We start from the raw sequence: 27,841 nt of genomic DNA on the forward strand, positions 1-27,841 counted from the left end.
AAGAAATAAGCTGTTATACAGCTCCATCCATTAAAATAGATATTGTCATTACTTGCAACATACACATGAAAATTAAAGGGGTATTCCAGGAAAAAACTTTTTTTTTATATCAACTGGCTCCAGAAAGTTAAACAGATTGTAAATTACTTCTATTAAAAAATCTTAATGCTTTCAATAATTATCAGCTGCTGAAGTTGAGTTGTTCTTTTCTGTCTGGCAACAGTGCTCTCTGCTGACATCTCTGCTTGTCTTGGAACTGCACAGAGTAGAAGAGGTTTGCTATGGGGATTTGCTTCTAAACTGGGCGGTTCCCGAGACAGGTGTCATCAGAGAGCACTTAGACAGAAAAGAACCACTCAACTTCAGCAGCTCATAAGTACTGAAAGGATTAAGTTTTTTAATAGAAGTAATTTACAAGTCTGCTTAACTTTCTGGAGCTAGTTGATATATAAACCCCCTGGATAACCCCTTTAAAGAATAAAACAAAAAAGCGTAACAAGTATGGTTTTCCCTCAGTTTCACACAAGAAAGGTTTACATACGCCACATTAGCAGTCATGTATCCCTGGAATTTATTTGGAAACCCTTCCCAGCAATTCATATTCAGAAATGTATAATCCAAATATCTAAATAGGATTCCGCACTTACCATGCAGGGGTTTAACACTCTCACAGGATTTCCAACTTGTATCCATGAAAAAAAAATTTGTAGTGACAACTGCGACAAAGTAGAACTCTTCCTGGGTTTACTAAAAACTCAAGGGTCAATTTCGCCCCAGGTTTTAGAGAGCAACATAAAAAAGCAAAGATAGCATGTAGCTGACAATACACAGCGTGTGCAGAGTCTGCTCAGTACCCTCCTGTCTCTGCTAAGATAAATAAAAGGAAACAGTGCTGCAGATAGTCAGTCCACTATTAACCTCTCAGCTACTGGAGAATTCCACAAAGGCTTGCAGTACAGGAACATCTATGCCCTGGAATAACACTTGCTTTTTTATACTTCCACTCTAACAGTATACTTAGAATTCCAAAGAACCCATCTACGCTGAACAAAGATTTTGTTAGCAATATGATTCATTTTTGCATGATGATTCTTTAAATGAAGCTTCACATTGTGTTTATTTATTATGGACTTCTTTTCCTTTTTTGTCCTTTCACTAAGCAGCACACTTGAATTTCTTCTGCCTGTTGCTAAAAGAAGGTGCAGCAGAACGGAAGTAACGCTATCTAGTGGTATACTGCAAAAAATAAAGAATGAATTGTGTAGTAACACATGCTATTTGGTCCAATGGAAGACTGCAAAAAAGAAATGATACCATACAAGCCTTTGGTGATTGATGCTACTGTACAGCATCCATTTGAAGGAAACCTGTCGGGTCGCCTAAACCCAATAAACCCTCCCCAGCACCTTGTGGATGTAAGACATGGCATTAGGACGCTATACCCATAAGCTTCCTCTGATGCCGCACTATGGTAAAAATCAACTAGTCACTACTCCCTGCTGCCCGGTAAGTAGGCATTGGGGCAAAGCTGCAGCGCATGTAATCATGCTGCCCTCACGCTCCTCCAGGCTACTCACGTTTGATTGATGAAGTTCTTTTCTTTTTTAATTTCTTTTCTGTCTGACCACAGTGCTCTCTGCTGACACCTCTGTCCATGTCAGGAACTGTCCAGAGCAGGAGCAAATCCCCATAGCAAATTTCTCCTGCTTTAGACAGTTCCTGAAATGGGCAGAGGTGTCAGCAGAGAGCACTGAGGTCAGACAGAGAAGAAATATACAACTTTCTTTGGAGCATACAGCAGCTGATAAGTACTGGAAGGATTAAGATTTGCAAATAGAAATAATATACAAATCTGTTTAACTTTCTGGCACCAGTTGATTTAAAAAAAAAATGTTTTCCACCAGAGTGCCCCTTTAAATCCCTTTTTCAATAATCATCTTTTATGTGAATATATTAATAAAGGATATGTTTTAGGCAAAAAATTATGGCAAATGGAAATAGACAGTGTCTTAACCCCTTTGGAGCTTTTTGTTGCATATAACACACATTACAAGAAATCCACCACACAGAGCATATAAACTGTAACACATTACAATAACCCAATAAAGTAAAGAAACAGTGAGAGTAATAAAGTCAATTTGTTTTTTAAAATGTATGTGTGTGTGTGGGGGGGGGGGGGGGGGGGGCACATCTAAAATAAGATTTGGTAGCCTGTTTAGTCTACCAAAGGGAAAAACACCAAGGTCAAATGAAATCAGCATGAGAAGATCAGAAAAACAATGTCTTTGTGAACTTGTCAGTGGTGTGGTGTAGGCTAGCTGTGTGCTTCTCCATTAATAAAGTGTCACAGAACTGGGAGAGCCACACAGGCCCAAGTAGGCCAAGCATTGTGATGCTATCTATTTACTGGGATATTGCTGACATGAGCAAGCACAAGGTCAGGAACAAGGAAAAGGAAGGTCAGTAAAATAAGAGGTAACTTGTCAAATCTCCTCCAAAAGCCAAATAAAACTAGATAGTTGTGCAAAATTGTGCCTGTTTCTAGACCATATTGCCAGCACACAAGGGGCCTGAAGAAACGCCTCCTAGCGCGAAACGGCTACCGTTGCCCAAGTGACACGCTCCTGCTAGACTCTGCCCCGCAATTCCCTTGTACATGAGGTGTAATAAGCGTTTTCCTGATGAAATAAAAGCTGTTGCAATCCAGGTAGAAACAGCCCCTTCTTGTTTTTGATGTACCTTTAATATCTCAGTGAACGCCCTTCTGCTGAGAGCAGTTTGTAGTGCCACGTGTTACTGACCCTTAAGTGACTGATCTACCATAACCCTAATTAATGAATTGTGCGCAACGGGGAATATAAAGATGTAAACAATACAAGATTAGCAGCTATTAAATCATGCTAGGTGCTCAGTGCAGTGTATAGCTAACATAGGTAGAGATAAACCCCACAGACTATATATAATAATTGTAGTTTAACCATAATGTCTGTAGCTATATGCCCAGAAGGAGCGTTCCTGGACAAAGCAGGTCAGCGAAACGTGTCGGAGGGTGAGGTGGGGGAGCGTGGGTGACCAGCCATTTGATCTGGCACATGTAAGTTATTGGGCACCTCAGTATTTGTGCACTTTATGCATTAGACACTTTATTATGGTGTATTGCCTACATGAATTGTATCTTCATTGGGAGGACAACTTCTGGGCATATAGCTACAGACATTATGGTTAAACTACAATTATATATAATCTGTGGGGTTTATCTATACCTATGTTAGCTATACATCGCACTGAGCACCTAGCATGATTTCATAGCTGCTAATCTTGTATTGTTTACATCTTTATATTCTCCGTTGCGCACAATTCATTAATTACATTTATTGTCTGTACCCTATCCCCAGATGTTGTGTCACCCTATTATGCACGAGTTTATTTATTGAGTGTACATACATGAATTGGAATATATACATATATACTGTTTCCGGTGCACTATATGGATAACCCAGCAAGGGAATCCAAATCTCTTTATTGCTGGCCACCATCATGACTCTTAATTGACATGAATTTTAATTGTCTTTTGTCATGTGTTTTTTATAGGTTTCATTTGGGTGTTCATTTTCTGTGTATTATATGCTATAAATAAAGATTGTCAAATTTGCACTCTACTATTTTGTTTTTCCATTATTTGGGGTCCTTTGTAGGTTTATATATTTATGGTTTAGGATTTCCACTATATGTACCGTATATGTTTTTTCATTTGATTCTATTTTTGTAGGTGTATAGTAAAATAATGTATTTACCCCTAAGCAATGATGACTTATCTCAATGAGAAAATCTAGTGTTTGCATATATTCTATTACCTAAGGCTACCATTGGTGTATGATCACCTATCCAAGCTAATACTCATATAGCAACAGCGTGTACTTTGCATCTGCTTTGGTAAGTTGCAAATGTGGTGTTATTTGAGCCTTATCCATAACAAAGGCACTTAAAGGGGTACTCTGGTGGAAAACATGTTTTTAAATCAACTGGTGCCAGGAAGTTAAGCAGATTTGTAAATTACTTCTATTAAAAAAATCTTTACCCTTCCTGTACTTTTTAGCAGCTGTATGCTACAGAGGAAATTTGTTTCTTTTTTAATTTCTTTTTTTGTCTTGTCCACAGTGCTCTCTGCTGACACCTGATCCCCGTATCAGGAACTGATCAGAGCAGGAGAAAATCCCCATAGATAACCTATGCTGCTCTGGACAGTTCCTGGCACTGGCAGAGGTGTCAGCAGAGAACACTGTGGACAAGACAAAAAAGAAATTCAAAAAGCAAAGAATTTCCTCTGTAGCATACAGCCGCTAAAAAGTACTGCAAGGGTAAAAAAAAATTTAATAGAAGTAATTTACAAATTTGTTTAACTTTCTGGCACCAGTTGATTTAAAAAAAAAAAAAAATGTTTTCCACCGGAGTACCCCTTTAAAGAAAAGTAGTTGTATCAGTTAATAAGCCTGGCTAGAAAAAGTTTCTAAATCACCTATGCACAATTATGTATTTACATTGTATTGATGGGCAATCAATGGGTTAAACGTTTGCAATCCCCACACTGCAACAAACTGAGCCACATGAGATTTAGAAGATCCTCCCTCCCTGGAGCTTGGGAATAAAGCATGGGCCATTAATTTTAACCAATAAGGAAATTTCTGACCTTTTGACTGAATGCTCCAAGAATAGAAGCAGATGTTAAGATAACATGGGTACAAGTTATTATTTTCATACAAGGCTAGACTTTAACACACTGCAGATTGTACAACACACTTCTAGAAATATTGAGATCAACCGAAAGAGCTGTGCGCCAATCTTCCTTTATTGCAGTGTTTTTTTATTTTTTACAAGACACATTATTAAAGAATATTGCTCAGTCTTAAAGGGGTATTTATATACATCAACTGGCTCCAGAAAGTTAAACAGATTTGTAAATTACTTCTATTAAAAAATCTTAATCCTTTCAGTACTTATGAGCTTCTGAAGTTAAGGTTGTTCTTTTCTGTCTAAGTGCTCTCTGATGACACCTGTCTCGGGAAACGCCCAGTTTAGAAGAGGTTTGCTATGGGGATTTGCTTCTAAACTGGGCGTTTCCCGAGATAGGTGTCATCAGAGAGGACTTAGAAAAGAACAACCTTAACTTCAGAAGCTCATAAGTACTGAAAGGATTAAGATTTTTTAATAGAAGTAATTTAAAAAAAGTTTTCTCCTGGAATACCCCTTTAAGAAATTAGCAGGTCAGAACCAAGCAAAAAGCGCTGAAGTGTAAACCCATGCACACTTTTTATGACAGGTAACCTAGCTTGTATCAGTTGTGTTGAAGGATACATTGGCAACTACCTACATACCTACTGATAACGGTTCTAAAGAAGCCCTCTGGTATTCAGTTTTTAAGAAAAGAAAACAAAACGACTATTTAGCATGAAGTTATTCACAATAATAGATATACAATAATTCATATTCACTTCTATTTACTGAATGGATTTTCCCAAGAGTTCTGCATTCTTACCCTGACATGACTTATTGATCTTATGTAGAAATTCTTGTGTGCGGGATCCAAATGGAAGCTGAATGTCAAGCTGGGTATCTGGAGCCTTTATCCTCACCGTGATGTCAGAGCCTTAAAGATAAGTGAAAAGAGACCAGATGCACTTACTTTTTGCTGCATATATTTCTGCCACGTGGTCATGTGATCTATTCGACAGTACAAAAAAAAATACATTTTTTATGCTTAAAGAAAGACTCTGCTCTTTAAAACACACGTGGATTTAAAAAAAAAAAAAAAAAAGTTAAATATCCTTGAAATAAGGCCCCCCAAGAAATGCTGCACCTCTTCAAGAATATGAAGATCCGGCATTGGCAGAAGAGCACTGTATCCATATATCTATAAGTAGGTCCAAATCTGACCAATGGTACTGCCAAGATATATTCACTAGGCATTCTGAAATACTAAATTATACATATTTTCCAAGGGTCAATAAAGTTCCTCTGACAGTGACAGAGTTTACAAAAAGATTGCTATATAAATGCATAAGTTTTTTTTTTTAACTAGGAAATGGTTAATACCCCCGCTCTAACTTCATCCAACCTCCGGATTCTTCCTCTCACTTGTAATGACTGTTGAGTACATTTTGATATGCTATTTTCTGCAGATTTTTATGAACCTGTTTATTTGCTGATAGAGGATGCTACTCATATTGCTCTTTCTTATGTATATTATACTGACTGTACTGTGTTATGTGTATATGCAGGCTAATGTTGTTTCTGTACTAAGATTCTTTGCATCTACTTATTCACGGTAGGACTTCCTTGTAGGAGACCGAGGGGTAGGGTTTTTCTGTTTGTAAATGTTTTAAAAGCTAAAAAAAAAAAAATGAAAAAAAAATACAAAATTGAAAAAAAAAATCATTGGGAACTTAAATGTATTTTGGAGTTTTTCATTAACCTCTTACATGTGTCAAAAATTGCTGAAATAGAAATTAATGGCTGTAGCTGTCTGGGTAACCCATTTAATAAATTTTTTTCAATTCTTTATTTTACACAATACACACATCTGTAAGGTATAATCATATCAGTTGGTAAAGAAAACAGTTCAGTATAATAATAAACATGTGTAAACCTCCTAACAATCCTCCGACAATTGTGGAGGCGTAATGTATCATAATGAGAACAACTGCATTCCAAGTAATAAAGGTAACAATAATAATGACTCTATTCAAAGTGAACATCCATAGTATACACACTGCCCAAATTCCTGAACTACATTTCTTGAATATAACTGATAAAAATACAGTCAACAAGTATGAGCGTTTCCATGTAAGGAAAGAAAAGGAAAAATAGAAGAGAGAAAAAAAGGAGTGTGGGGAAGGATTAAAGGGGTATTCCATGAAAAAAATTTTTTTTATTTATATCAACTGGCTCCAGAAAGTGAAACAGATTTGTAAATTACTTCTATTAAAAAATCTTAATCCTTTCAGTACTTATGAGCTTCTGAAGTTTAGGTTGTTCTTCTCTGTCTAAGTAATCTCTGATGACACGTGTCTCGGGAACCGCCCAGTTTAGAAGAGGTTTGCTATGGGAATTTGCGTCTAAACTGGGCGTTTCCCGAGACACGTGTCATCAGAGATTACTTAGACAGAAAAGAACAACCTTAACTTTAGAAGCTCATAAGTACTGAAAGGATTAAGATTTTTTAATAGAAGTAATTTACAAATCTGTTTCACTTTCTGGAACCAGTTGATATATAAAAAAAAGTTTTTTCCCGAAATACCCCTTTAATTCTTTGGATCCCCAGCATGGCCCACAGGTAGTAGGAGGTGTAAAAAGGGTTCTCCAGTAGGGGTAAGCAGATTCTTATAATCCACAGAATTTTCATGGGGTCTAATTAGGAGGAAACTGTTCTATTATACAATATATCTAAGTGCTTATTGACAGAAAATTGAACCGTGACTGTGGCACTTAGACACGGCTTTTTCACTAACTATGGAATACAAAATACTGTATTATCTTGCTGTTTTCTAGTACTTGAGCATAACCGTAATTAAAAGCATAATTATTATGCTTACAATAACAAAGACACAAAAACATTACTTACCAATGACTTGGAATCTTTCATACAGTGTCACTACAAAACCAAAGATTTAAAAGTAAGACCTTTGTTTACTGTAATAATCCTACCATGTGCACTTCACATCTGCCACCTAATGGCAGCAATAGACAATTGCAACATATACAATGACATTGTACATTCTAAAACATTTTATGAATAAGCTACTGTATATAAGCAAAGAGCCTCACATAACAGTGGAATCCATATTTCCTTCCCTTGCAAAAGATTGGAGATACAGTGGTGAAAAAAAATATTTAGTCAGCCACCAATTGTGCTCCCACTTAAAAAGATGAGAGAGGCCTGTAATTGTCATCATAGGTATACCTCAACTATGAGAGACAGAATGAGAAAAAAATCCATAACATCACATTGTCTTATTTTTTAAGAATTTATTTCCAAATTATGGTGGAAAATAAGTATTTCGTCACCTGCAAACAAGCAAGATTTCGCTCTCTCTTCTTTAAGAGTCTCTTCAGTCCTCCACTCGTTACCTGTATTAATGGCATCTGTTTGAACTTGTTATCAGTAAAAAAGACACCTGTTCACAACCTCAAACAGTCACACTCCAAACTCCACTATGGCCAAGACCAAAGAGCTGTCGAAGGACACCAGAAACAAAATTTTAGACTTTCACCAGGCTGGGAAGACTGAATCTGCAATAGGCAAGCTGGGACCAAGAAGAAGACTGATCTGTGTAAAAGGAAAGAAAGAATGGGGCCATGTACTGTGAGATTTTGAGTGAAAACCTTCTTCCATCAGCAAGGGCATTGAAGATGAAACATGGCTGGGTCTTTCAGCATGACAATGATCCCAAACACACCACCCGGGGAACGAAGAAGTGGCTTCGTAAGAAGCATTTCAAGGTCCTGGAGTGGCCAAGCCAGTCTCCAGATCTCAACCCCATAGAAAGCCTTTGGAGGGAGTTGAAAGTCCGTGTTGCCCAGCGACAGCCCCAAAACATCACTGCTCTAGAGGAGATCTGCATGGAGGAATGGGCCAAAATACCAGCAACAGTGTGTGAAAACCTTGTGATGACTTACAGAAAACGATTGACCTCTGTCATTGCCAACAAAGGGTATATAACAAAATATTTTAAATGAAGTTTTGTTATTGAACAAATACTTATTTTCCCCCATAATTTGCAAATACATTCATTAACATATTAACGACCATGGATGTGTATACACGTCCAGGGGGGATGCCCCTTCCCGCACCTGGACGAGTATACACATCCATGGTTCTCGTGGGTACTGCCCAGTGTACCCACGAGATTGCGGCAGGGACTCGGCTGTAACACACAGCTGGGACCTTGCTGCCCTGCCGGGACCAAAGTAAACTGGCAACTGTGATTGCGGACCTGACCGCAGGCTGTAAGTGTTTTGACAGAGGGAGGGAGCTGCCTCTGTCACCGCTGTAGCGTGATCGCGGGGTGCTGTGTGTGATCCCCGCCGGGCAGGGGCCTGACGCACTTCCGGAACCAAAGTAAAGTTCGGTCCCGGCAGTTTAACCCTTACAGCTGCGGTCAGATTCGACCACGAGTTGTAAGGAGTTTGACAGAGGAAGGGGGCTCCTTTTGTCCCTCTCCTGTAGCACCCTGCAATGATTGCGGGGTGCTGCTAGTTACCTGGGCAGCTGGGGTCTTACAAGGACCCCAGGTCTGCCCCGGTTATTGCCAGAGGCACGTCCTGATATGCTGCCTGCATGTATTAGTATTCCAAAGCATAAAAAAAGTGTAAAAAATACATTTGAATAAATAGAAGTGTTAAAAAAAAAATTTTTAAGTGTAAAAAAATAAAAATACATTTATTAAATAAATATAATGAAAAATAAAAATGCATAATGTGTAGGATCACATGGCGCACATCCGCAGCATATTACATACTGCAGATGCCCGCCAGCAGTCACAATAATGAGCTCCCTGCTGCGCCTGAGTAGCTTTGTGTGTCCACTCATAGCGGCAGTCATGAGTGAACACACTGAGCTACCCAGCCGCAGCACTGATCTTGCCCCTGTGACTGCCGGGGGCATCCACGGTGTGAAATATGCTGCGGATGGGCCCTATATGACCCTACACTGCATCCCGTTCATACTGCATTTCAGCAGTATGTTAGAGGTATCCGTCAGCATCATGTAAAAAAAAAAGTGATGCTGACGTATACTCTAGCAGCTCCAGTCATTTCCAAATGAGACTGCTACAGTTTACATTGGCATCCCTTTTTTTTACATGACAACGGACACCTATACTGCAGAAAAGCAGTATGAATGCTGACTATCACCCAATTCCCCCTTCAGCAAAATAATCCAGTTTTTTCCAGTTTTTTTTTTTTTTTTAACGCCCAGTGATTGATATACGGTATTTGCCACGAGTGGGTGTTTATTCCCACAATACGAGATATATATTCATCAGAAAGTTTAACTGTAACAGACAGCTGTGCATCACTGCTAGCCGAGCTAGGACCGATCAGAGCGGTCCCTGGTCCAGCCAATACACTTGTTGGGGTGCGGTATTGTTCTGCCAGCTCCGATCCTTTGCAGGCACGGGGTGGGGTCTTTAATTCATATAATGATGCCCTGAAAGCCAAAGGGGGCTCCTCTCCTTCTTGGTCCTATCAGGCGGTCAGGCAACCAGATATGGCCTAAGTACGGGTATTGCCCAGCCCGGGATGAACAGTGTGATAAAATATGGGGTACATTTTCTCCATTTCAAAAGCGACTTAACCCCTTAAGGACTCAGCGTTTTTCCGTTTTTGCATTTGAATTTTTTCTTTTTCTTTCAATTTTACAGCTCAAAATCCATATTATGGCTTATTTTTTGCACCACCAATTCTACTTTGCCGTGACATTAGTTATTTTACCAAAAAATCCATGGCGAAATGAAAAAAAAATTAATTGTGCGACAAAATTGAAGACAAACTGTCATTTAGTAAATTTTTGGGGCTTTCGTTTCTACGCAGTGCATTTTTCGCTAAAAAATAACACCTTATCTTTATTCTGTAGGTCCATACGGTTAAAATGATACCCTACTTGTATAGGTTTGATTTTGTCAGACTTCTGAAAAAAATCATAACTACATGCAGGAAAATTTATACGTTAAAAATTCTCATCTTCTGACCCCTATAACTTTTTTTTTTCTGCGTACGGGCCGGTATGAGAGCTTATTTTTGCGCCGTGTTCTGAAGTTTTTATCGGTACCATTTTTGTATTGATCGGACTTTTTGACCGCTTTTTATTAATTTTTTCATAGCTTTGCATGGATCAGCGTTCTAGGAGCTCGATTGCTCAAGCCTGTAGCTCAGGCTTGGAGCAATCAAACGCCGATCGGATGCAACGGAGCAAGGTAAGGGGGCCTCCGCTCGCGTCCTAGCTGACTGAGCTGACGGGAAGCTTTTACTTTTGTTTTTTGAAGCGGCGATCAACTTTGATCACCGCGTCTGAAGGGTTGATGGCTATTAGCCCAGGGTCCTGGCTATCATTAGCAGCCGGGACCGACCCGGTATGATGAGGGGTCACGGCGTGACCCCGTTTTAAATACCGGGACCAGGCCGTACAGGTATGCCCTGCGTCCTTAAGAGGTTAACAAAATGATGTCCCACAAATAAAGAATTTGTGGGAAAAAAAGCTAATTGCTATTTTTTTAAACTGACTGAAATAATTCTAGCCACACAATAAGGGCTCAACGTACTCACTTTTGCCCTAGGTGAATACTTTATGGGGTGTAGTTTTGAAAATGGGGTCATTTGCAGTATTGTTCTGACAGCTCGAATGCTTTGCAAGATGAAGTGCGGCCTATAATTTGTATAAATATAAATACCATAGGGGGTGTAGTTTCCAAAATGGGGTCACTTGTGGAGGTTCTGTATGGTTCTGGCAGCTAAAACCCTTTGCAGGCATGAAGTACGGCCTATAATCCATTTGCCTAAAATGATGCCCTGAAAGCCAAATGGCGCTCCTCTCCTTCTGGGTCCTACCACACAGCCAAGGAACCAAATATGGCCTAAGTGGGGGTATTTCCAAAACACGGGTCGAGCAGCTCAATAAAATATAGAGTGTATTTCTTTCAATATCAGAAGCGATGTACAAAAAATATGTCCTACAAATGATGCATTTGTGAAAAAATAAAAATTTTGAATTTTTAACTCTGACTTTTTAATAATTCCTGCCAAAAAACGATGGTGTTAAAATACTCACTGTACCCCCCTACCTTGAGGGTCTAGTTTTTAAAATGGGGTCATTTGGGGGGGGGGGGGTTCCTATGTTCTACCACCTTCAAATTTCTGCAAACCTTGTAAAGCACACAAAGAAAAAGATGTACTTTTCAAATTTTCCAAATTTCATGTAAAATTGTTAGGCTTCTAATTCATTTAAAATGATAATAATAATAATAATAATAAAAAAAAAAAAAAAAAGAGATGTTTTCAAAATAAAGTAGACATCTGAAAGTATGGTCAGTAAGTATAAATTTGGTCAGTAAGTATAAATATATACAACCTATTAGTGTTAAAATAGCAAAAAATCTTTTTTTTTATTTCATGATTTTTTTGCATTGTAAAAAAAAAAAAAAACTACAAATGATATCGGCTTACTTTTACTATGTACATGAAGCACAACTTGTGGCAAAAAAACAATGCCAGAACTATCGTCATTGGCAAAACGTTACCAGAGTTTTTCTCTGATAAAGTCAGACATCCCCAATTTAAGAAAACAGGCCTGGTCTTTAAAGGGGTACTCTGCTGCTCAGCGTTTGGAACAAACTGTTTCGAATGCTGGAGCCGGTGCCTGGAGCTTGTGACGTCATAGCCCCATAGATAAGATAATAGATCGCAATGGTCCCGCCGCTGGGGACCCCGCGATCTCCGCTGCGGCACCCTTGTCATTCGGTGCACGGAGCGAACTCCGCTCCGTGCCCGATGACTAGTGATGGCGGCCGCCACACCCCCTCCCAAAGACATGAATGGAGGGGCCATGGCATTATGTCACGAACACAGAAGCTATAAGCTTCCCTCTTCCGGACGCTGTCGCTGTTGGGCCAGAGATCACGGAGGTCCCAAGCGGCGGGACCCCTGCGTTCCAACATCTTATCCCCTATCCTTTGTATAGGGAATAAGATGTTTACAGCAGAGTACCCCTTTAAAAGACAACTAAATATGTGGGGAAGAGTCATAGACATAGTGTACCTTCTTCAATGGAAATTCCTTCGGCCAATGGGATGATTTTATCCAACGATACATCCTCTGCACTAATAGCCATTCTTCTGTGCTTGTATATAAACAATCTGTGAAGACAAGCAAAGTACAACAATCAAATTGCAAATGTCTATTGACATCAACCAAAAGCATTTATACCATATTTAAGGTTTATTCCAAAATATACAGCCATGCTATTGGCATGAAAATTATTACTCTATCCTTCAAAAATTATCTATAGTTTCTAAGCAGCTTTACTGGAACATTTACAGCTGGCCACACATTGGCAGACATGGATTTCACTTAGAACAGTCAATTTTCTTTCTCCTAGTACTCATGTGGTGGCCCAGTATGGGAGATGTTACCCCGTACCATTGCTGCCCTGTCAGGCAGCCTCTTTCAGTGCCCCCAGGACCCCTTGTACCTGTTCCCCCCCTGTACATATGTTCTGCAGTGTATTGTATTATAAAATATATTGTATCTTTAAGAGTTATGTCATGTGATTGTTACCCAGGAGGTATCAGTGACCAGGTGATCCCAAGAGTGACCTATGAGCTCCCTGCTAGTCTCCCCAATATAAGCCCTGGGTGGAGCTAGCTTCTCTCTCTGAGCTCTGCTCTTCTGCTGCTGATATCCAGTGCAGTCGTGCCTAGTGTGTGTGTGTCCAGAGTCACAGCTTTATGAATCAAGTCAAGTCAGTCCCTGTCATCTGTCAAGTCAGTGTGGTCTGCATTCAATTGTCCAGTCCTACTACAAGTCCCAGCAAGCCCTTAAAGGGGTGGAAAACTTTTTTTTTTTAAATCAACTGGTGCCAGAAAGATTTGTAAATTACTTCTATTAAAAAATCTTAATCCTTCCAGTACTTATTAGCACCTCTATACTGGACAGTTCCTAAAATGGACAGAGGTGTCAGCAGAGAGGACAGACAGAAAAGAAATCCAAAAGGAAAAGAATTTCCTCTTTAGCATACAGCAGCTAATAACTACTGGAAGGATTAGGATTTTTTTTTATAGAAGTAATTTACAAATCTGTTTAACTTTTTGGCACCAGTTGATTTAAAAAATATATAATTTCCACCGGAGTACCCCTTTAAGGTCTCTGTGTCACTAGTCACCTCCTTGGGCCCAGGCTGAACTGTTTAGACAGTCTTTATTGCCCCTGTGCCTAGCCCAGGATCCAGCGGTATACCTTCATGTGGTTTTAGGCTAAACCACGCCCTGGCGTCACCAATACAAGGGGTTAATGCCATCTGCCCCTAGGGCAACAACATCTGCCCTCATCACACAATGCTATCACACTCATATGCCCCCAGGACTAACAGTAAGGCTGAGAGTTGTATGACAACCTAAATCTTTCCTTAGATCTATCCTTGAACACTGATCCACACTAATAGATCAGCTGTAAGGCAGTTGCATAAAACAGCAAAAGCATAGAAACTGCGCTAAACTTATAAACAGGGAAAGATGAAATAACAGGCTGATCTATTTATAAAAGTTACACATAGAATATAGACATTTTTAGATAAAGGGGAAATGCCCACTCAACCAATCACTTACTGCAGCAGGAACTATTACCGCATTTTTCGCCGTATAAGACGCACTTTTTCTTCCCCAAAACTGGGGGGGAAAAGTTGGTGTGTCTTATACGGCGAATACACCCCTATCGCGGCGGTCCCTGCGGCCATCAACGGCCGGGACCCGCGGCTAATACAGGACATCACTGATCGCAGTGATGCCCTGTATTAACCCTTCAGACGCGGCGATCAAAGCTGACCGCCGCGTCTGAAGGGAAAGTGACACCGTGGCGTTCCCGAACAGCCCAACTGAATAGCCGGGTTAGTGCTTACAGGACACCGGGAGGGACCATACCTGCCTCCTTGGTGTCTTCTCCGTTCAGGGATCCCCTGTATGGCCGGCGCTCTCTTTCCTCGTCATCACGTCGTCGCGTACGTGTGTCGGCGTGTGTAACGACGTGATGACGGCGAAGGAGAGCGAGGATACCCGGCCGGCAGCAGAGACGTTCCGGAGCGACGGGGACACGGCGACAGCGATGGAGCGACATCCAGGGCTGCGGTGACGGGTCCGGAGCGGCGGGGACACGTGAGTATTACCTCCTATGCAGTGGTCTTCAATTTGCGGACCTCCAGATGTTGCAAAACTACAACTCCCAGCATGCCTGGACAGCCAACGGCTGTCCGGGCATGCTGGGAGTTGTAGTTTTGCAACATCTGGAGGTCCGCAGGTTGAAGACCACTATTGGGTTCAAAATCTTTATTTTTTTAGATTTTGCACCTCTAAATTGGGTGCATCTTATACGCCGGTGCGTCCTATAGGACGAAAAATACGGTATATTTGATAACTGCAAAATGCTTAAAAATATATATATAAAAAATGATACTTACGCTGCAGTCTCCTGGCTCTCCACCAGTCCCACAAGTCTGCTTTCATTGCTGTGAGGGTTATGTAAGACTCCTTGTACCGCATGATCGAATAGATCAAGGATTACAATGAAGGGATTTACTTTTATGATACTTAGCAAATAATGTAACAAAGGGTGATAGTCTTGTAATATGACAGACATACATTAATATAGATACAGGGGGAGATTTATCAAAACCTGTCCAGAGGAAAAGTTGCCGAGTTGCCCATAGCAACCAATCAGATTGCTTCTTTCATTTTGCACAGGCCTTGTTAAAAATGAAAGAAGTGATCTGATTGGTTGCTATGGGCAACTTTTCCTTTTTTTTGATAAAGTTTTTGATAAGTCTCCCCCATAATCTCTGTCTATACTAGTGGTTCTAGACAGATAGTTTATATTATTAAAGGAAGTGTCCTATGATTTCATATCACATTTCTGTGTGGATTTCAACAAGTTTTCTAAATTGGAATCATTAGATTTTAAGGCAAGACAAAACGCTCCTATTATGCTTATATGACTTCTTTACTGACACAGCAGCAAACATATATTGTATATAATAAAAGAAAAAAACGTTTTACATATGTAATGCATATAACCATGAAACCTAGGACGTAACCTAGTATGCTATATGGATCATCCAATCAGTCCACAGCCCAGGTAATAAAGGTAATCCACACACAGGTATCTTCCTCTTCTTTGCTGCTCAGCAGTTCAGATAAGTACTCTCTGTTATTTGAAAAAATATTTTGTGCTTCTTAATTTAATTTATTTTTATTACTTAATTATTATTTAATTTAATTTATTTAATTTATTTATTTCATTCATTTTATTTTGCTATAATCTTCTTTCAGTTCATACATATAATTGTCTTTTTCAAGACAATTGTTTTCATATACTGTAATTTCGCCATTTTCTTCCTTGCTTTCATATTATACTCAACAGTATAATGTTTCAGCATTAGCCTTCTTCTAAATTGATACATATACTTACCGCTGGGGTTTTTTTCCACTAACCCCCGTTCTCTACACCTGGTCACCTTCATCCCGGCTTTGTCCCCTGTTCGTTCCCTCGGCTTGCGCCTTTCCTATTCTTCGCATAGTCGCCGCCATCTTAGGTGCCGCTCGAGCGCGTCTCTCGCGAAATCTCGCGATACCCGGCAGTGAGGTGATCTCCTGTCAGGGTGAACGAGATTTCCGTCATTCTCCTCAGAGCGACGGAGCGAGTAGCAGCGCACAGTGACTTAACGTTACATTGTTACCTCACAACTGTTCGCCATTATACTTTGTATCCTTTTCACTTTCCATTTTTAAAAATTTCTTTCTAGTTTCTCACCTACTGTGTTAGACTGCCATCTAGTGACTGTAATATATATTACAAGCTGGAGGGAAAAACTTTTTCCCTCAGCGTATTGCCCCTCCATAACCAATTGACTTTGCCATAAATACAAAAGTGTATATATGTATGTATGTGTGTAGGTTTATATAAGTATGTATACATATGGACATACGTATATATTAATTAATTAATTTTCTCAATTTACAACTGCTTGATAATTATTTGTTTAATTATTTAATATACTGGTGGATATTATTCAACATTATTGTTTTTTCCTTCACCCTTTCTCACAGTATATTTCTCTCATTGTATACCTACATTCTCTTTATTATCAACATGTCTGAGGAAAATAAAACTGTATCTGATCCTTCACAGGATCGTATTCAAGCAATGGTGGACGCATCTGTGTCCAAATCGGTTCAAGCAGCGATTGTCACCTTGCAAGACACAATCACAAAATCCATGAACCTGGTTTTGGCACGTGCCACCCTTCAAAACCCCTCAGATTTACCACCCCAAACTCCATCTGACCAATACTGGTCGCCCAAAGAATCAGTCTCTGAACTGGCTAAGGGCTTTAAAGGACCTGGAAAGTCCAAATCAAAGAGACGACATTTGTCTGTTGATCCTTATTCCAAACCTACTAGATACACTTTAGAATCTCATGCCCCCTCCAAATCACAGGCAAATGACTCCGTCCCTATAAGGGGAATTAACCAGTCAGATAATTCTTCTTCCACCCTAGAAGAGGCTCACTCCTCTAAAGGGAAAAAAGTGGACTTTAGATCCAAACCAGACTCCTTTAGAGAGTCCTCATCTGAAGATTCTGATCACTCAGACATTGAGGATGTGGACGATATTTTATATATCTCTGAGGAAGGTGGCTCAGACCATGACGACCCTGCTCTGCAGGACGACACCAAAACAGGTGATTCTAATGACCCCTTTTTCGATCCCTCATTGATTTATCACCCTCGGTCAGGGGAATGGTTACCTGAACCTAAGGTAGCTGAATATCTGGCTATGTGGGTATTTAAATCTCTGGACAAGGCTTCTAGGAGCAAATTAAAGTCAGAGTGCCCCCGCCCATCTCTCCCGCATAACTCTTCGGCCACCCCTGAGTTGGACCCTTTACTCAATAAATTTTTATTTAAGACGGGAAAGAATCCAAAGAAAGGGATCGACCGCAGCTTCAAGGCTTGCCAGGACAAACTTATGGACCTGCTAGGTCCATTAACCAAAATTCTCAATTTGGCAGAACTGGCTTCTAACTCAAATACTTCGGTGGATACCGAAACTCTGAAGGGATGGGCTCAAAGAGCCATATGCTTATTCGGCAATGCCAATGCCGCTCTCTCTACAGAGAGAAAGAGGTCTATTCTAATGAAAATAGACCCGCAGTTGACCAATTTGGCCTCTACGGAGCCACCTAATCCTACTAAAGGATTACTCTTTGGAGACGAGTTCATAAAAGAAATGAACAAATACGTGGGCCTGTTTTCGTCTCTAAGTAAGGCACAGGTCTCTATGAAGAAGGTCTTCTCTCAGAAGATTTTTGGAAAGGCTGGAAGAGGCAGGGGCCGCTCTTCCAGCCGCTCAACTCAGTATAGACCCCAATATAGAACCACATATAACCCACCACAACCCTCCTTCACTACACCCACCCCGACACCATTCTTCCCATACAGGGGCAGACCTTGGCGTGCACGAGGACAACGGGGTTACCCACGATCCAGACCATCTTCAGGTAAGACATGCCCAGTGTTCTTCCCTTCATATCCCATTAGGAGGGAGACTCCTACATTTTTTAACAAATTGGAGTATGATTACATCAGACTCCTGGATTCTAAACACAGTCAGGGGTTATCAAATAGAATTTGTTTCACCCCCAATTCAAATGTCTCTCCCTCACCCGATCCAATTCTCCATGACAGACAAAGAACTCATAGATCTAGAAATCAAAGATCTCTTCTCAAAAAGTGCAATCACTCCAATCCCCTATCATTCTACAGGCTATCTCAGCAATCTCTTTTTAGTCAAAAAGAAAGATGGCGGTCACAGACCGGTCATCAATCTGAAATCCCTCAACAACCTGGTTGTATATCGTCATTTCAAGATGGAGGGAATTCACCTCCTAAGAGATATTTTAATGAAAGACGATTGGCTCGCCAAAATAGATCTGAAGGACGCTTACCTTACGGTTCCAATCCATCCTTCATCCCAAATTTTCCTTCAGTTCCTATGGAACAACCAAAGGTGGCAGTTCACTTGCCTCCCATTCGGCCTATCATCAGCACCTTGGTGCTTCACAAAACTTCTCAAACCGGTGATTGCATTACTCAGAGGTCGCGGGGTTCGCCTTATAATATACCTCGACGACATTCTTCTCATGGCTCAATCCAAGGAACTTCTATCTCTTCACACGGATTGGACTATGTCTCTCTTAACCCATTTGGGTTTCCTCATAAACTTCGAAAAATCAGTTCTTATCCCATCACAAGAAATCGAATTTCTGGGTTTTCTGATCAACACCCAATCAACTACCTTAAGTCTTCCATCCAGGAAATTAAAGACTATCAGGAAGGAGATTCGTCAAGTTCTTCGCAAGGACTTGATCTCCCTGAGAACGATAGCCCGCATAGTGGGTCTTCTGGCTGCTTCCATTCAAGCTATATTTCCAGCCCCCCTCCACTACAGAGCTCTTCAACGGTTGAAAATTCACCATCTAAGAGAGGGGCTGGGCTATTCAGACGACATCCGTCTATCTTCCGAAGCCAGAGAGGAACTTCTCTGGTGGCTCGTCCACATAGAATCCTGGAACGGAAAAGCGATCTTCCATCCAAATCCGGATTTAATCATAGAATCCGATGCGAGTCTTTCTGGATGGGGCGCTCATTGTGGACCTCTTTCGACCGGAGGGAAATGGTCTCCCTCGGAATCTACTCTACACATAAATTGCCTGGAACTCCTGGCAGGTTTCTTTGCTTTAAAGAGCTTTGCAAAGAATTCCTCAAATTGTTGCATCCTCCTTCGGATGGACAACATATCTGCTGTCCAATACATCAATCATCTGGGAGGCACGAATTCCAAAATGCTTGCAGATTTTGTCAAAGATTTTTGGCATTTCTGCTTGGACAAAAATATTGTCCTGAAGGCAGAATATATACCAGGGATTTCCAATTCCATAGCGGACTGGTATTCTCGTTATCTTACAGACAACAGCGACTGGAGACTTCATCCCCCAGTCTTTCAGAGGATCAATTCTTTATGGGGTCCTTTACATCTGGATCTCTTTGCATCACGACTCAATACCCAACTTCCTCAATTTTTCAGTTGGCGTCCGGACCCAGAAGCGCTGGGAGTGGACGCCTTCCTTCAATCTTGGCCGAGGAAGATCCTCTACGCCTTTCCACCTTTCAACCTTATCCCTCGGGTTCTATTTCAAGTTTTGATTCAGAAAATCACCCTGGTGTTAGTTACACCTCTATGGCCAACTCAATCCTGGTATCCTCAAGTTTTAAGTCTCCTCATCGACTTTCCTCGTCTTCTACCAGCTTTCCCTCATCTTCTCCTAGACCCTCAAGGGAACTTTCATCCTTTGATCTTATCCAACCAACTACCTCTGGTTGCCTGGTTGATATCAGGCCAAACAGACCTGACTTCCATTTTTCTCAATCAACTAGAGACATATTATCAGATGCCTGGGCCCCGGGTACCAGAAAGGCTTACAGATCAGCCTGGGGATTATGGGTTCGTTGGTGCAATCAACGGGATGTGGATCCCTTACATGCATCTATTCCCAATATCTTGAATTTTCTTTCTTTTTCATTTGATGAGGGTAAAGCTTACAGAACGATAAATCTCTACCGTTCTGCTATCTCATCAAATCACCCGCCTATTGACTCCATCCCTATTGGCAAACATCCTTTAGTATGCCAATTACTTAAGGGTATTCGATTCAGACGTCCACCTTTACCCAAATATTCAACAACTTGGGATGTCAATCTTATCCTACAAATGTTCACCACCTGGGAGGATAATGATTCTCTTTCTCTTAAACTCCTATCTTTCAAATTAACAGTTCTCCTTTGCCTTATCTCAATCAAACGCATTTCCGACGTTCGTGCTTTAGACATAACACGTAGACAATTTACTCCTCAAGGGGTTCTTTTCTCTATTTTTCGTCGTACAAAAACCAACCTTCAATCTGTGTTCTACCCCTCTTTTCCATATCAAGATAAACTATGCGTTGTCCGTTGTCTGCACTCTTACGAATCTAAAACGGAATCTCTTAGACTTTCTTCTTCATCTCAATTACTTATCTCTTTTTGTAAACCCCACGCTCCAGTTACCTCAACCACACTTGCTAGATGGGTTAGGCAGACCATGCAAATGGCGGGTATTGACATCACCAAATTTGGTGCTCATTCTACTAGAGGAGCAGTTTCTACAAAAATTTTTCAATCAGGAGCATCCCTTTCAGATTTACTAAAAGCTGCCAATTGGTCCTCCGAGTCTACTTTTAAAACTTTTTATTTCAGACCCGAATCTCATGTTTCTATGGTATTATTATAATGTTATTATTATGCATATTTATATGTTTTTAGACACATGATTGTATTTTATATCTAGCTTTAAACTAGCATAATAGGAGCGTTTTGTCTTGCCTTAAAATTGGGAATTTTCCTATCCATTGTGACGGAAAATTTGGATTTTAATAAAGACAAAACGCGAGTATTATCCCTCCCTTTGTGTAATACACCCATCCCTATAACTATTTTGTTCTTTATTTCCGATAGTGCAACAATAACCCATCAGTATTCTTCATCTTCAACCTCTTCGTATGGTGGATTTGATGAGACTACGTCTTCAAAGCCTTCGAACTTCGTTCCCTCGTTGTTTTCAGAAGTTTTCATGTTCATCGTCTTCAGTTCTATCTTTCGGGTCTAAGTTACTTCTTCTACAGATTATCCAGTTCACAGCAAAGAAGAGGAAGATACCTGTGTGTGGATTACCTTTATTACCTGGGCTGTGGACTGATTGGATGATCCATATAGCATACTAGGTTACGTCCTAGGTTTCATGGTTATATGCATTACATATGTAAAACGTTTTTTCTTTTATTATATACAATATATGTTTGCTGCTGTGTCAGTAAAGAAGTCATATAAGCATAATACTCGCGTTTTGTCTTTATTAAAATCCAAATTTTCCGTCACAATGGATAGGAAAATTCCCAATTTTGCTGTGACATATTTCTTATGGTGCGCCCTGGAGTTTTTTTTTCCATGCCCTCTCAAAATGTCCACTTAACCCCTTAAGGACTCAGCCCATTTGGACCTTAAGGACTTAGACAATTTTATTTTTACGCTTTCGTTTTTTCCTCCTCCCCTTCAAAAAAGCATAACTCTTTTATATTTTCATCCACAGACTAGTATGAGGGCTTGTTTTTTGCGCGACCAGTTGTCCGTTGTAATGCCATTACCCACTTTACCATAAAATGTATGGCGCAACCAAAAAAATACTATTTGTGTGGGGAAATTAAAAAGAAAACCGCAATTTTGCAAATTTTGGAAGGTTTTGTTTTCACGCCGTACAATTTATGGTAAAAATTACATGTGTTTTTTATTCTCTGGATCAATACAATTAAAATGATACCTATGATTATACACTTTTCTATTACTGTTGTGCTTTAAAAAATCGCAAACTTTTTAACCAAATTAGTACGTTTAAAATTTCCCTATTTTGAAGACCTATAACTTTTTCATTTTTCCGTATAAGCGGCGGTATGAGGGCTCATTTTTTGCACCATGATCTGTACTTTTTATTAATACCATATTTGCTTATACAAAACTTTCATTACATTTTTTATTAATTTTTTTTGGAATAAAATGTTATAAAAAAGCAGCTATTTTGGACTTTTTTTTTTTACATTCACGCCGTTCACCGTACAGGATCATTTATATTTTATTTTAATAGTACGGATATTTACGCACGCGGCAATACCAAATATGCATATAAAATAATTTTTTTACACTTTTTGGGGGTAAAATAGGGAAAATGGGACAATTTATGTTTTTATTGGGGGAGGGGTTTTTTCACATTTTTTTTACTTTATTTTTTTACTTTTTTTACTTTTATTTTTACACTCTTATAGTCCCCATAGGGGACTATTTATAGCAACCATTCGATTGCTAATCCTGTTCAGTGCTATGTATAGGACATAGCACTGATCAGGGTTATCGGTCATCTTCTGCTCTGGTCTGCGGGAAGGCAGATCAGAGCAGAAGACTCCCGGAAGGCAGTGGAGGCAGGTGAGGGGACCTCCGTCTGCCATGCAGTATGATCGGATCGCCGCGGCAGCGCTGTGGGCGATCCGATCATCCTGTTAAGTGATCGCGATGCTGCAGATGCCGTGATCTGTATTGATCACGGCATCTGAGGGGTTAATGGCGGACATCCGCGGGATCGCGGGTATCTGCCATTACCGGCAGGTCCCTGGCTGCGATCCACAGCCGGGACCTGCCGCGCATGATGCCGGCATCGCTCCGATGCCCGCGGTTATGCTCAGGACGTAAATGTACGTCCTGGTGCGTTAAGTACCACATCACCAGGACGTACATTTACGTCCTGCGTCGTTAAGGGGTTAAAGGGGTTATCCACCATAAGATGATTTTAGTACGTACCTGCCAGACAATAATGGACATACTTAGGAAGGATCTGCACTTGTCTTTGGGTTAAATGGCTATGTTGTGAGATTACCATAAAGTTGTGGCTTTCTTTTTGTGAACTGGGTATTTCCTGTTGGTGTTTTCTCTTTTCTCTTCTCCTTTCCACAGATCAGCCACCCCACCCATTGAACCACAAAAGAGCTGAATTTGATGCAAAAGACCAGTGCTTTTCAACCAGGGTGCCTCCAGCTGTTGCAAACTCCAAGTGGTCGCTCCACCCATTGAAGCAGAACAGGCTCCCTGTCATCACCTGACTAGTGAGATAGTGTCTCAGCCACACTGCATCCTGGGAATAGGTGTCATTTGTATACTGAGATGGGTGTCATTTGTATGCTGTTAAAAATAATCATCCAGAGCCCATACAAAAAATATGGAGAAAAACTGTTCCAGGTTAAACCCCCCCCAAAGGACGAGGGGGCACTCCCTCCGTCTGGAGAAGAAAAAGTTTAGTCTCAAGGGGAGACACGCCTTCTTTACCGTGAGGACTGTGAATTTATGGAACGGTCTACCTCAGGAACTGGTCACAGCAGGAACAATTAACAGCTTTAAAACAGGATTAGATACATTCCTGGAACAAAATAACATTAATGCTTATGAAGAAATATAAAATCCCATCCCTTCCCCAATATCTCGCCACACCCCTACCCTTTAATTCCCTGGTTGAACTTGATGGACATATGTCTTTTTTCGACCGTACTAACTATGTAACTATGTAACTATGAAAGGATGCAAGTTACCAAAAAATGTTACCACTATGTTAAAGTAGAATATGTCACGAAAAAACAGTCTCGGAATCAGATTGATAAGTAAAAGCATTCCAGAGTTATTAATGTTTAAAGTGACAGTGGTCAGATTTGCAAAAAATGGCCGAGTCCTTAAGGTGAAAAAGGGCTCAGTCCTTAAGGGGTTAATAAACATAGTGCCTTTTGGCACTTTTTCCTGACACCATTGTGTTTGACATCTTTGGACTCTGCGATCAGCGCCCACCAAAAGGTTCAGTTTTTTCTACTTCCCCTTCTTATTAATATAACAGACTAGTTCTCCGAAATCCACAACCATTTTCTCAGTATTTGATCAACATTGGAGCATGCTGAAAATATTTTATGCAAACATGCCAAGTACCATCCCTTGCACCTTTTTAAGGCTCAGTTTGTAAAAAAAAGTTATAAATGAGGAAATGGAATAAGCATTAGATGTGCTCAAATTTTGCAATGTAAGTATTAGGTGTCCATAACAGTCTATGGCCCAATTTTACTAAAACTGTCCAATTTTTAGACAATGCAACCTTAGATGAACAGTCTTTAAATCCCCCAGAATTATCACAGAGGCACAGATTAACTATTGAAAATGTGTCCGAATTTTGTTGCAACTTGTGCAAAAAGCTGTTGTGCCCATACTGAAATGGGCACTGTCAGATACAGAAAACTTGTTATATGTTGTACATCTTGACATCAGACAGGAGAGAGCACAGAGGAGTGCTATCAGACAGGAGAGAGGCCATATGTAGACCAATATATGTGTTACGCCAAGCGCTCCGGGTCCCTGCTCCTCCCCGGAGCGCTCGCGGTGTTCTCCTCTCTGCAGCACCCTGGTCAGACCCGCTGACCGGGAGCGCTGCACTGACACTGCCGACGGGGATGCGATTCGCATAGCGGGACGCGCCCGCTCTCGGATCGCATCCCAATCCACTTACCTGTCCTGGTCCCCGGCTGTCACGTCCTGGCGCGCGCGGCCCCGCTCTCTAGGGCGCGCGTGCGCCAGCTCTCTAAGATTTAAAGGGCCAGTGCACCACTAATTGGTGCCTGGCCCAATCAGTGTAATTAGCTCCCACCTGCTCCACGCCTTTATAACCTCACTTCCCCTTCCCAGCATTGCCGGATCTTGTTGCCTTGTGCCAGTGAAAGCGTTTTGTGTATGTCACAAGCCTGTGTTCCAGACCTTCTGCTGTTGCCCCTGACTACGACCCTTGCTGCCTGCCCTGACCTTCTGCTACGTCCGACCTTGCTCTTGCCTTGTCCTTCTGTACCGCACCTGTCTACCGCCGCAGCAAGGCCATCCCGCTTTGAGGCAGGCTCTGGTGAATACCAGTAGCAACTTAGAACCGGTCCTCCGGTACGGTCCACGCCAATCCCTCTCTGACACAGAGGATCCACCTCCAGCCTGCCGAATCCTAACAATATGGCGGGTTAGCACTCAAGTTCAATTCCTATAGGTCACCTAGGTGACCCAAAAATAACCCAATTTCCCATATATCCCCAAAAATTTATTATTAACTCATAAATTAACATTTTTTTTTAAAAACCCAGTGTTTCTCGCTCCTGAAAGTATTACTCAGATGCTATACAGCATTCCCAATATTCATAATCTGTGTACACCTGCAGTGTGCACAACCAATGCAGGAGCTAACACTGATGTTTAAAATAAAAGCTCAGCCCCCCTCAACATGTTTCGCTGCTGGACGCAGCTTTGTCAAGAGGTTAGTGGGCACTGAGGTTGGAACGCCAGAAACGGGGTTTATAAAAACTCCCCTTGATGACAGCTTTGTCAAGAGGTTAGCGGGCACTGAGGTTGGAACGCCAGAACCGGGGTTTATAAAAACTCCCCTTGATGAATAATTCATTGATGTCATCAAGGGGAGTTTTTATAAACCCTGATTCTGGCGTTCCAACCTCAGTGCCCGCTAACCTCTTGACAAAGCTGTGTCCAGCAGCGAAACATGTTGAGGGGGGCTGAGCTTTGATTTTAAACATCAGTGTTAGCTCCTGCATTGGTTGTGCACACTGCAGGTGTACACCGATTATGAATATTGGGAATGCTGTGTAGCATCTGAGTAATACTTTCAGGAGCGATAAACACTGGGTTTTTAAAACTAATTTGTGTGCTAATTTATGAGTTAATAATAAAGTTTTGGGGATATATGGGAAATTGGGTTATTTTTGGGTCACCTATCAGACAGGAGAGAGCACAGAGGAGTACTATCAGACAGGAGAGAGCACAAAGGAGTACTACCAGACAGGAGAGAGCACAAAGGAGTACTACCAGACAGGAGAGAGCAGAGAGGAGTACTATCAGACAGGAGAGAGCACAGAGGAGTCCTATCAGACAGGAGAGAGCAGAGAGGAGTCCTATCAGACAGGAGAGAGCACAGAGGAGTGCTATCAGACAGGAGAGAGCACAGAATAGTCCTATCAGACAGGAGAGAGCACAGAGGAGTCCTATCAGACAGGAGAGAGGACAGAGGAGTGCTATCAGAAAGGAGAGAGCACAGAGGAGTGCTATCAGACAGGAGAGAGCAGAGAGGGGTGCTATAAGACAGGAGAGAGCACAGAGGAGTCCTATAAGCCATGATTTCTATAAAAAGAAAATACAATTTTCCTTTTTGAAGTATATTAGAAAGGTTAATGTTTTGCCAAGACGTGGAACATATAAACATATTTTGAATCTGACAGTGCCAATTTAAGCCTTATTCTCAGTTTTAGATATTTTTCTGTTGGGTTTGACAAAAGGGATGTGGCCTATATGCAACAAAAAACTTGCATGATACTGGTTTGAAGTAAGTCAACTAATATGTGTCTTCAGATACACTAGATTTATCAATCAGCCTGATACATTTTAATAAATCTAGCATGTCAAAGTTTGCACTTTTTCCCTTGTGACATGCTCCGTCATGCTTGTCAAGCTTGCATTGCCCATCACCAAACTGTTCCTGGATTGTTGGAAGAAGTTGCTGTGGCAGTGTTCTCAGGCAAAATTGTGAATGAGCCCACTTGGATGAAAAGCAACCCCACACACATAAATGGTCTCAGGATTCTATAATGTTGGCATAACATGCCAGGACTTATGTTCACCTTTTCTTCTTCAGACAGCCATTCTTTCAGATGTCCCCAACAACCTTAAGGGGGCATCATCAGAAAAAAAATATTTACTACTGTCCAATCCCTGAACTCCCTGCAGAATGCCAGTCTGTCCTTGATGCTTATCTTGGAGAGAAAGTGGCTTCTTTGCTGCCCTTCTTGACTTATGGTCATCCTCCAAAATCCTTTGCCTTACTGTACATACACAGACACCTGCCTGCTGCCATTCCTGGGCAAGCTCTGCATAAAGGGTTAATTTAGAGGCAATATTACAAGCAGCAATGTCCTTGCCTGTGAAGTTGTTTTGCAAATCAATGATGGCAGCTGCACATTTTCTTTGATGTAAGTATGCTTAAAGGGGTATACCGGGAAAAAACATTTTATCCCCTATCCAAAGGATAGGGGATAAGATGTCTGATCGCGGGGGGCGCTCTGCTGAGACCCCCCACGAACTCCCTGCGGGTGCTGAATCTCCAGTTTCGGAAACCTCTGGATTTCCAGGACTGGGGACGTGATGTCACGCCACGCCCCCTCCATTCATGTCTATGGGAGGGGGCGTGATGGCCGTACAGATGAAAGACTAATGTTTAGAAAATGGATAAGAAGCAGATACAAAAGACTTGTACCCATGGTGCCCAAAAAAAACAAAACAATGTGAGTAGGCACCATAGGTGTCTAACCGATATT

General features: G+C 41.0%; 1 protein-coding gene across 2 annotated transcripts in view; it reads right to left on the bottom strand.

Moving 5' to 3' along the window:
- Nucleotides 1-27,841, bottom strand: part of INPP5B (inositol polyphosphate-5-phosphatase B) — a 130,351-nt gene that overhangs the window by 91,975 nt on the left and 10,535 nt on the right. Inside the window, exons 3-6 of one of the 2 annotated variants that reach the window (XM_056557102.1) lie at nucleotides 15,218-15,296; nucleotides 12,808-12,905; nucleotides 7,619-7,648; nucleotides 5,534-5,644 (exon numbers count right to left, since the gene is read on the bottom strand). In XM_056557102.1, coding sequence (XP_056413077.1) covers nucleotides 5,534-5,644; nucleotides 7,619-7,648; nucleotides 12,808-12,905; nucleotides 15,218-15,296 — 318 coding nt within the window. Of the gene's footprint in view, nucleotides 1-647; nucleotides 1,043-5,533; nucleotides 5,645-7,618; nucleotides 7,649-12,807; nucleotides 12,906-15,217; nucleotides 15,297-27,841 lie in introns of those variants that run through there. The other variant, XM_056557103.1, reaches the window with a different exon arrangement.

The sequence above is a fragment of the Hyla sarda genome, chromosome 2 (assembly GCF_029499605.1).
Source record: "Hyla sarda isolate aHylSar1 chromosome 2, aHylSar1.hap1, whole genome shotgun sequence".
NCBI classification, from domain to species: domain Eukaryota; kingdom Metazoa; phylum Chordata; class Amphibia; order Anura; family Hylidae; genus Hyla; species Hyla sarda.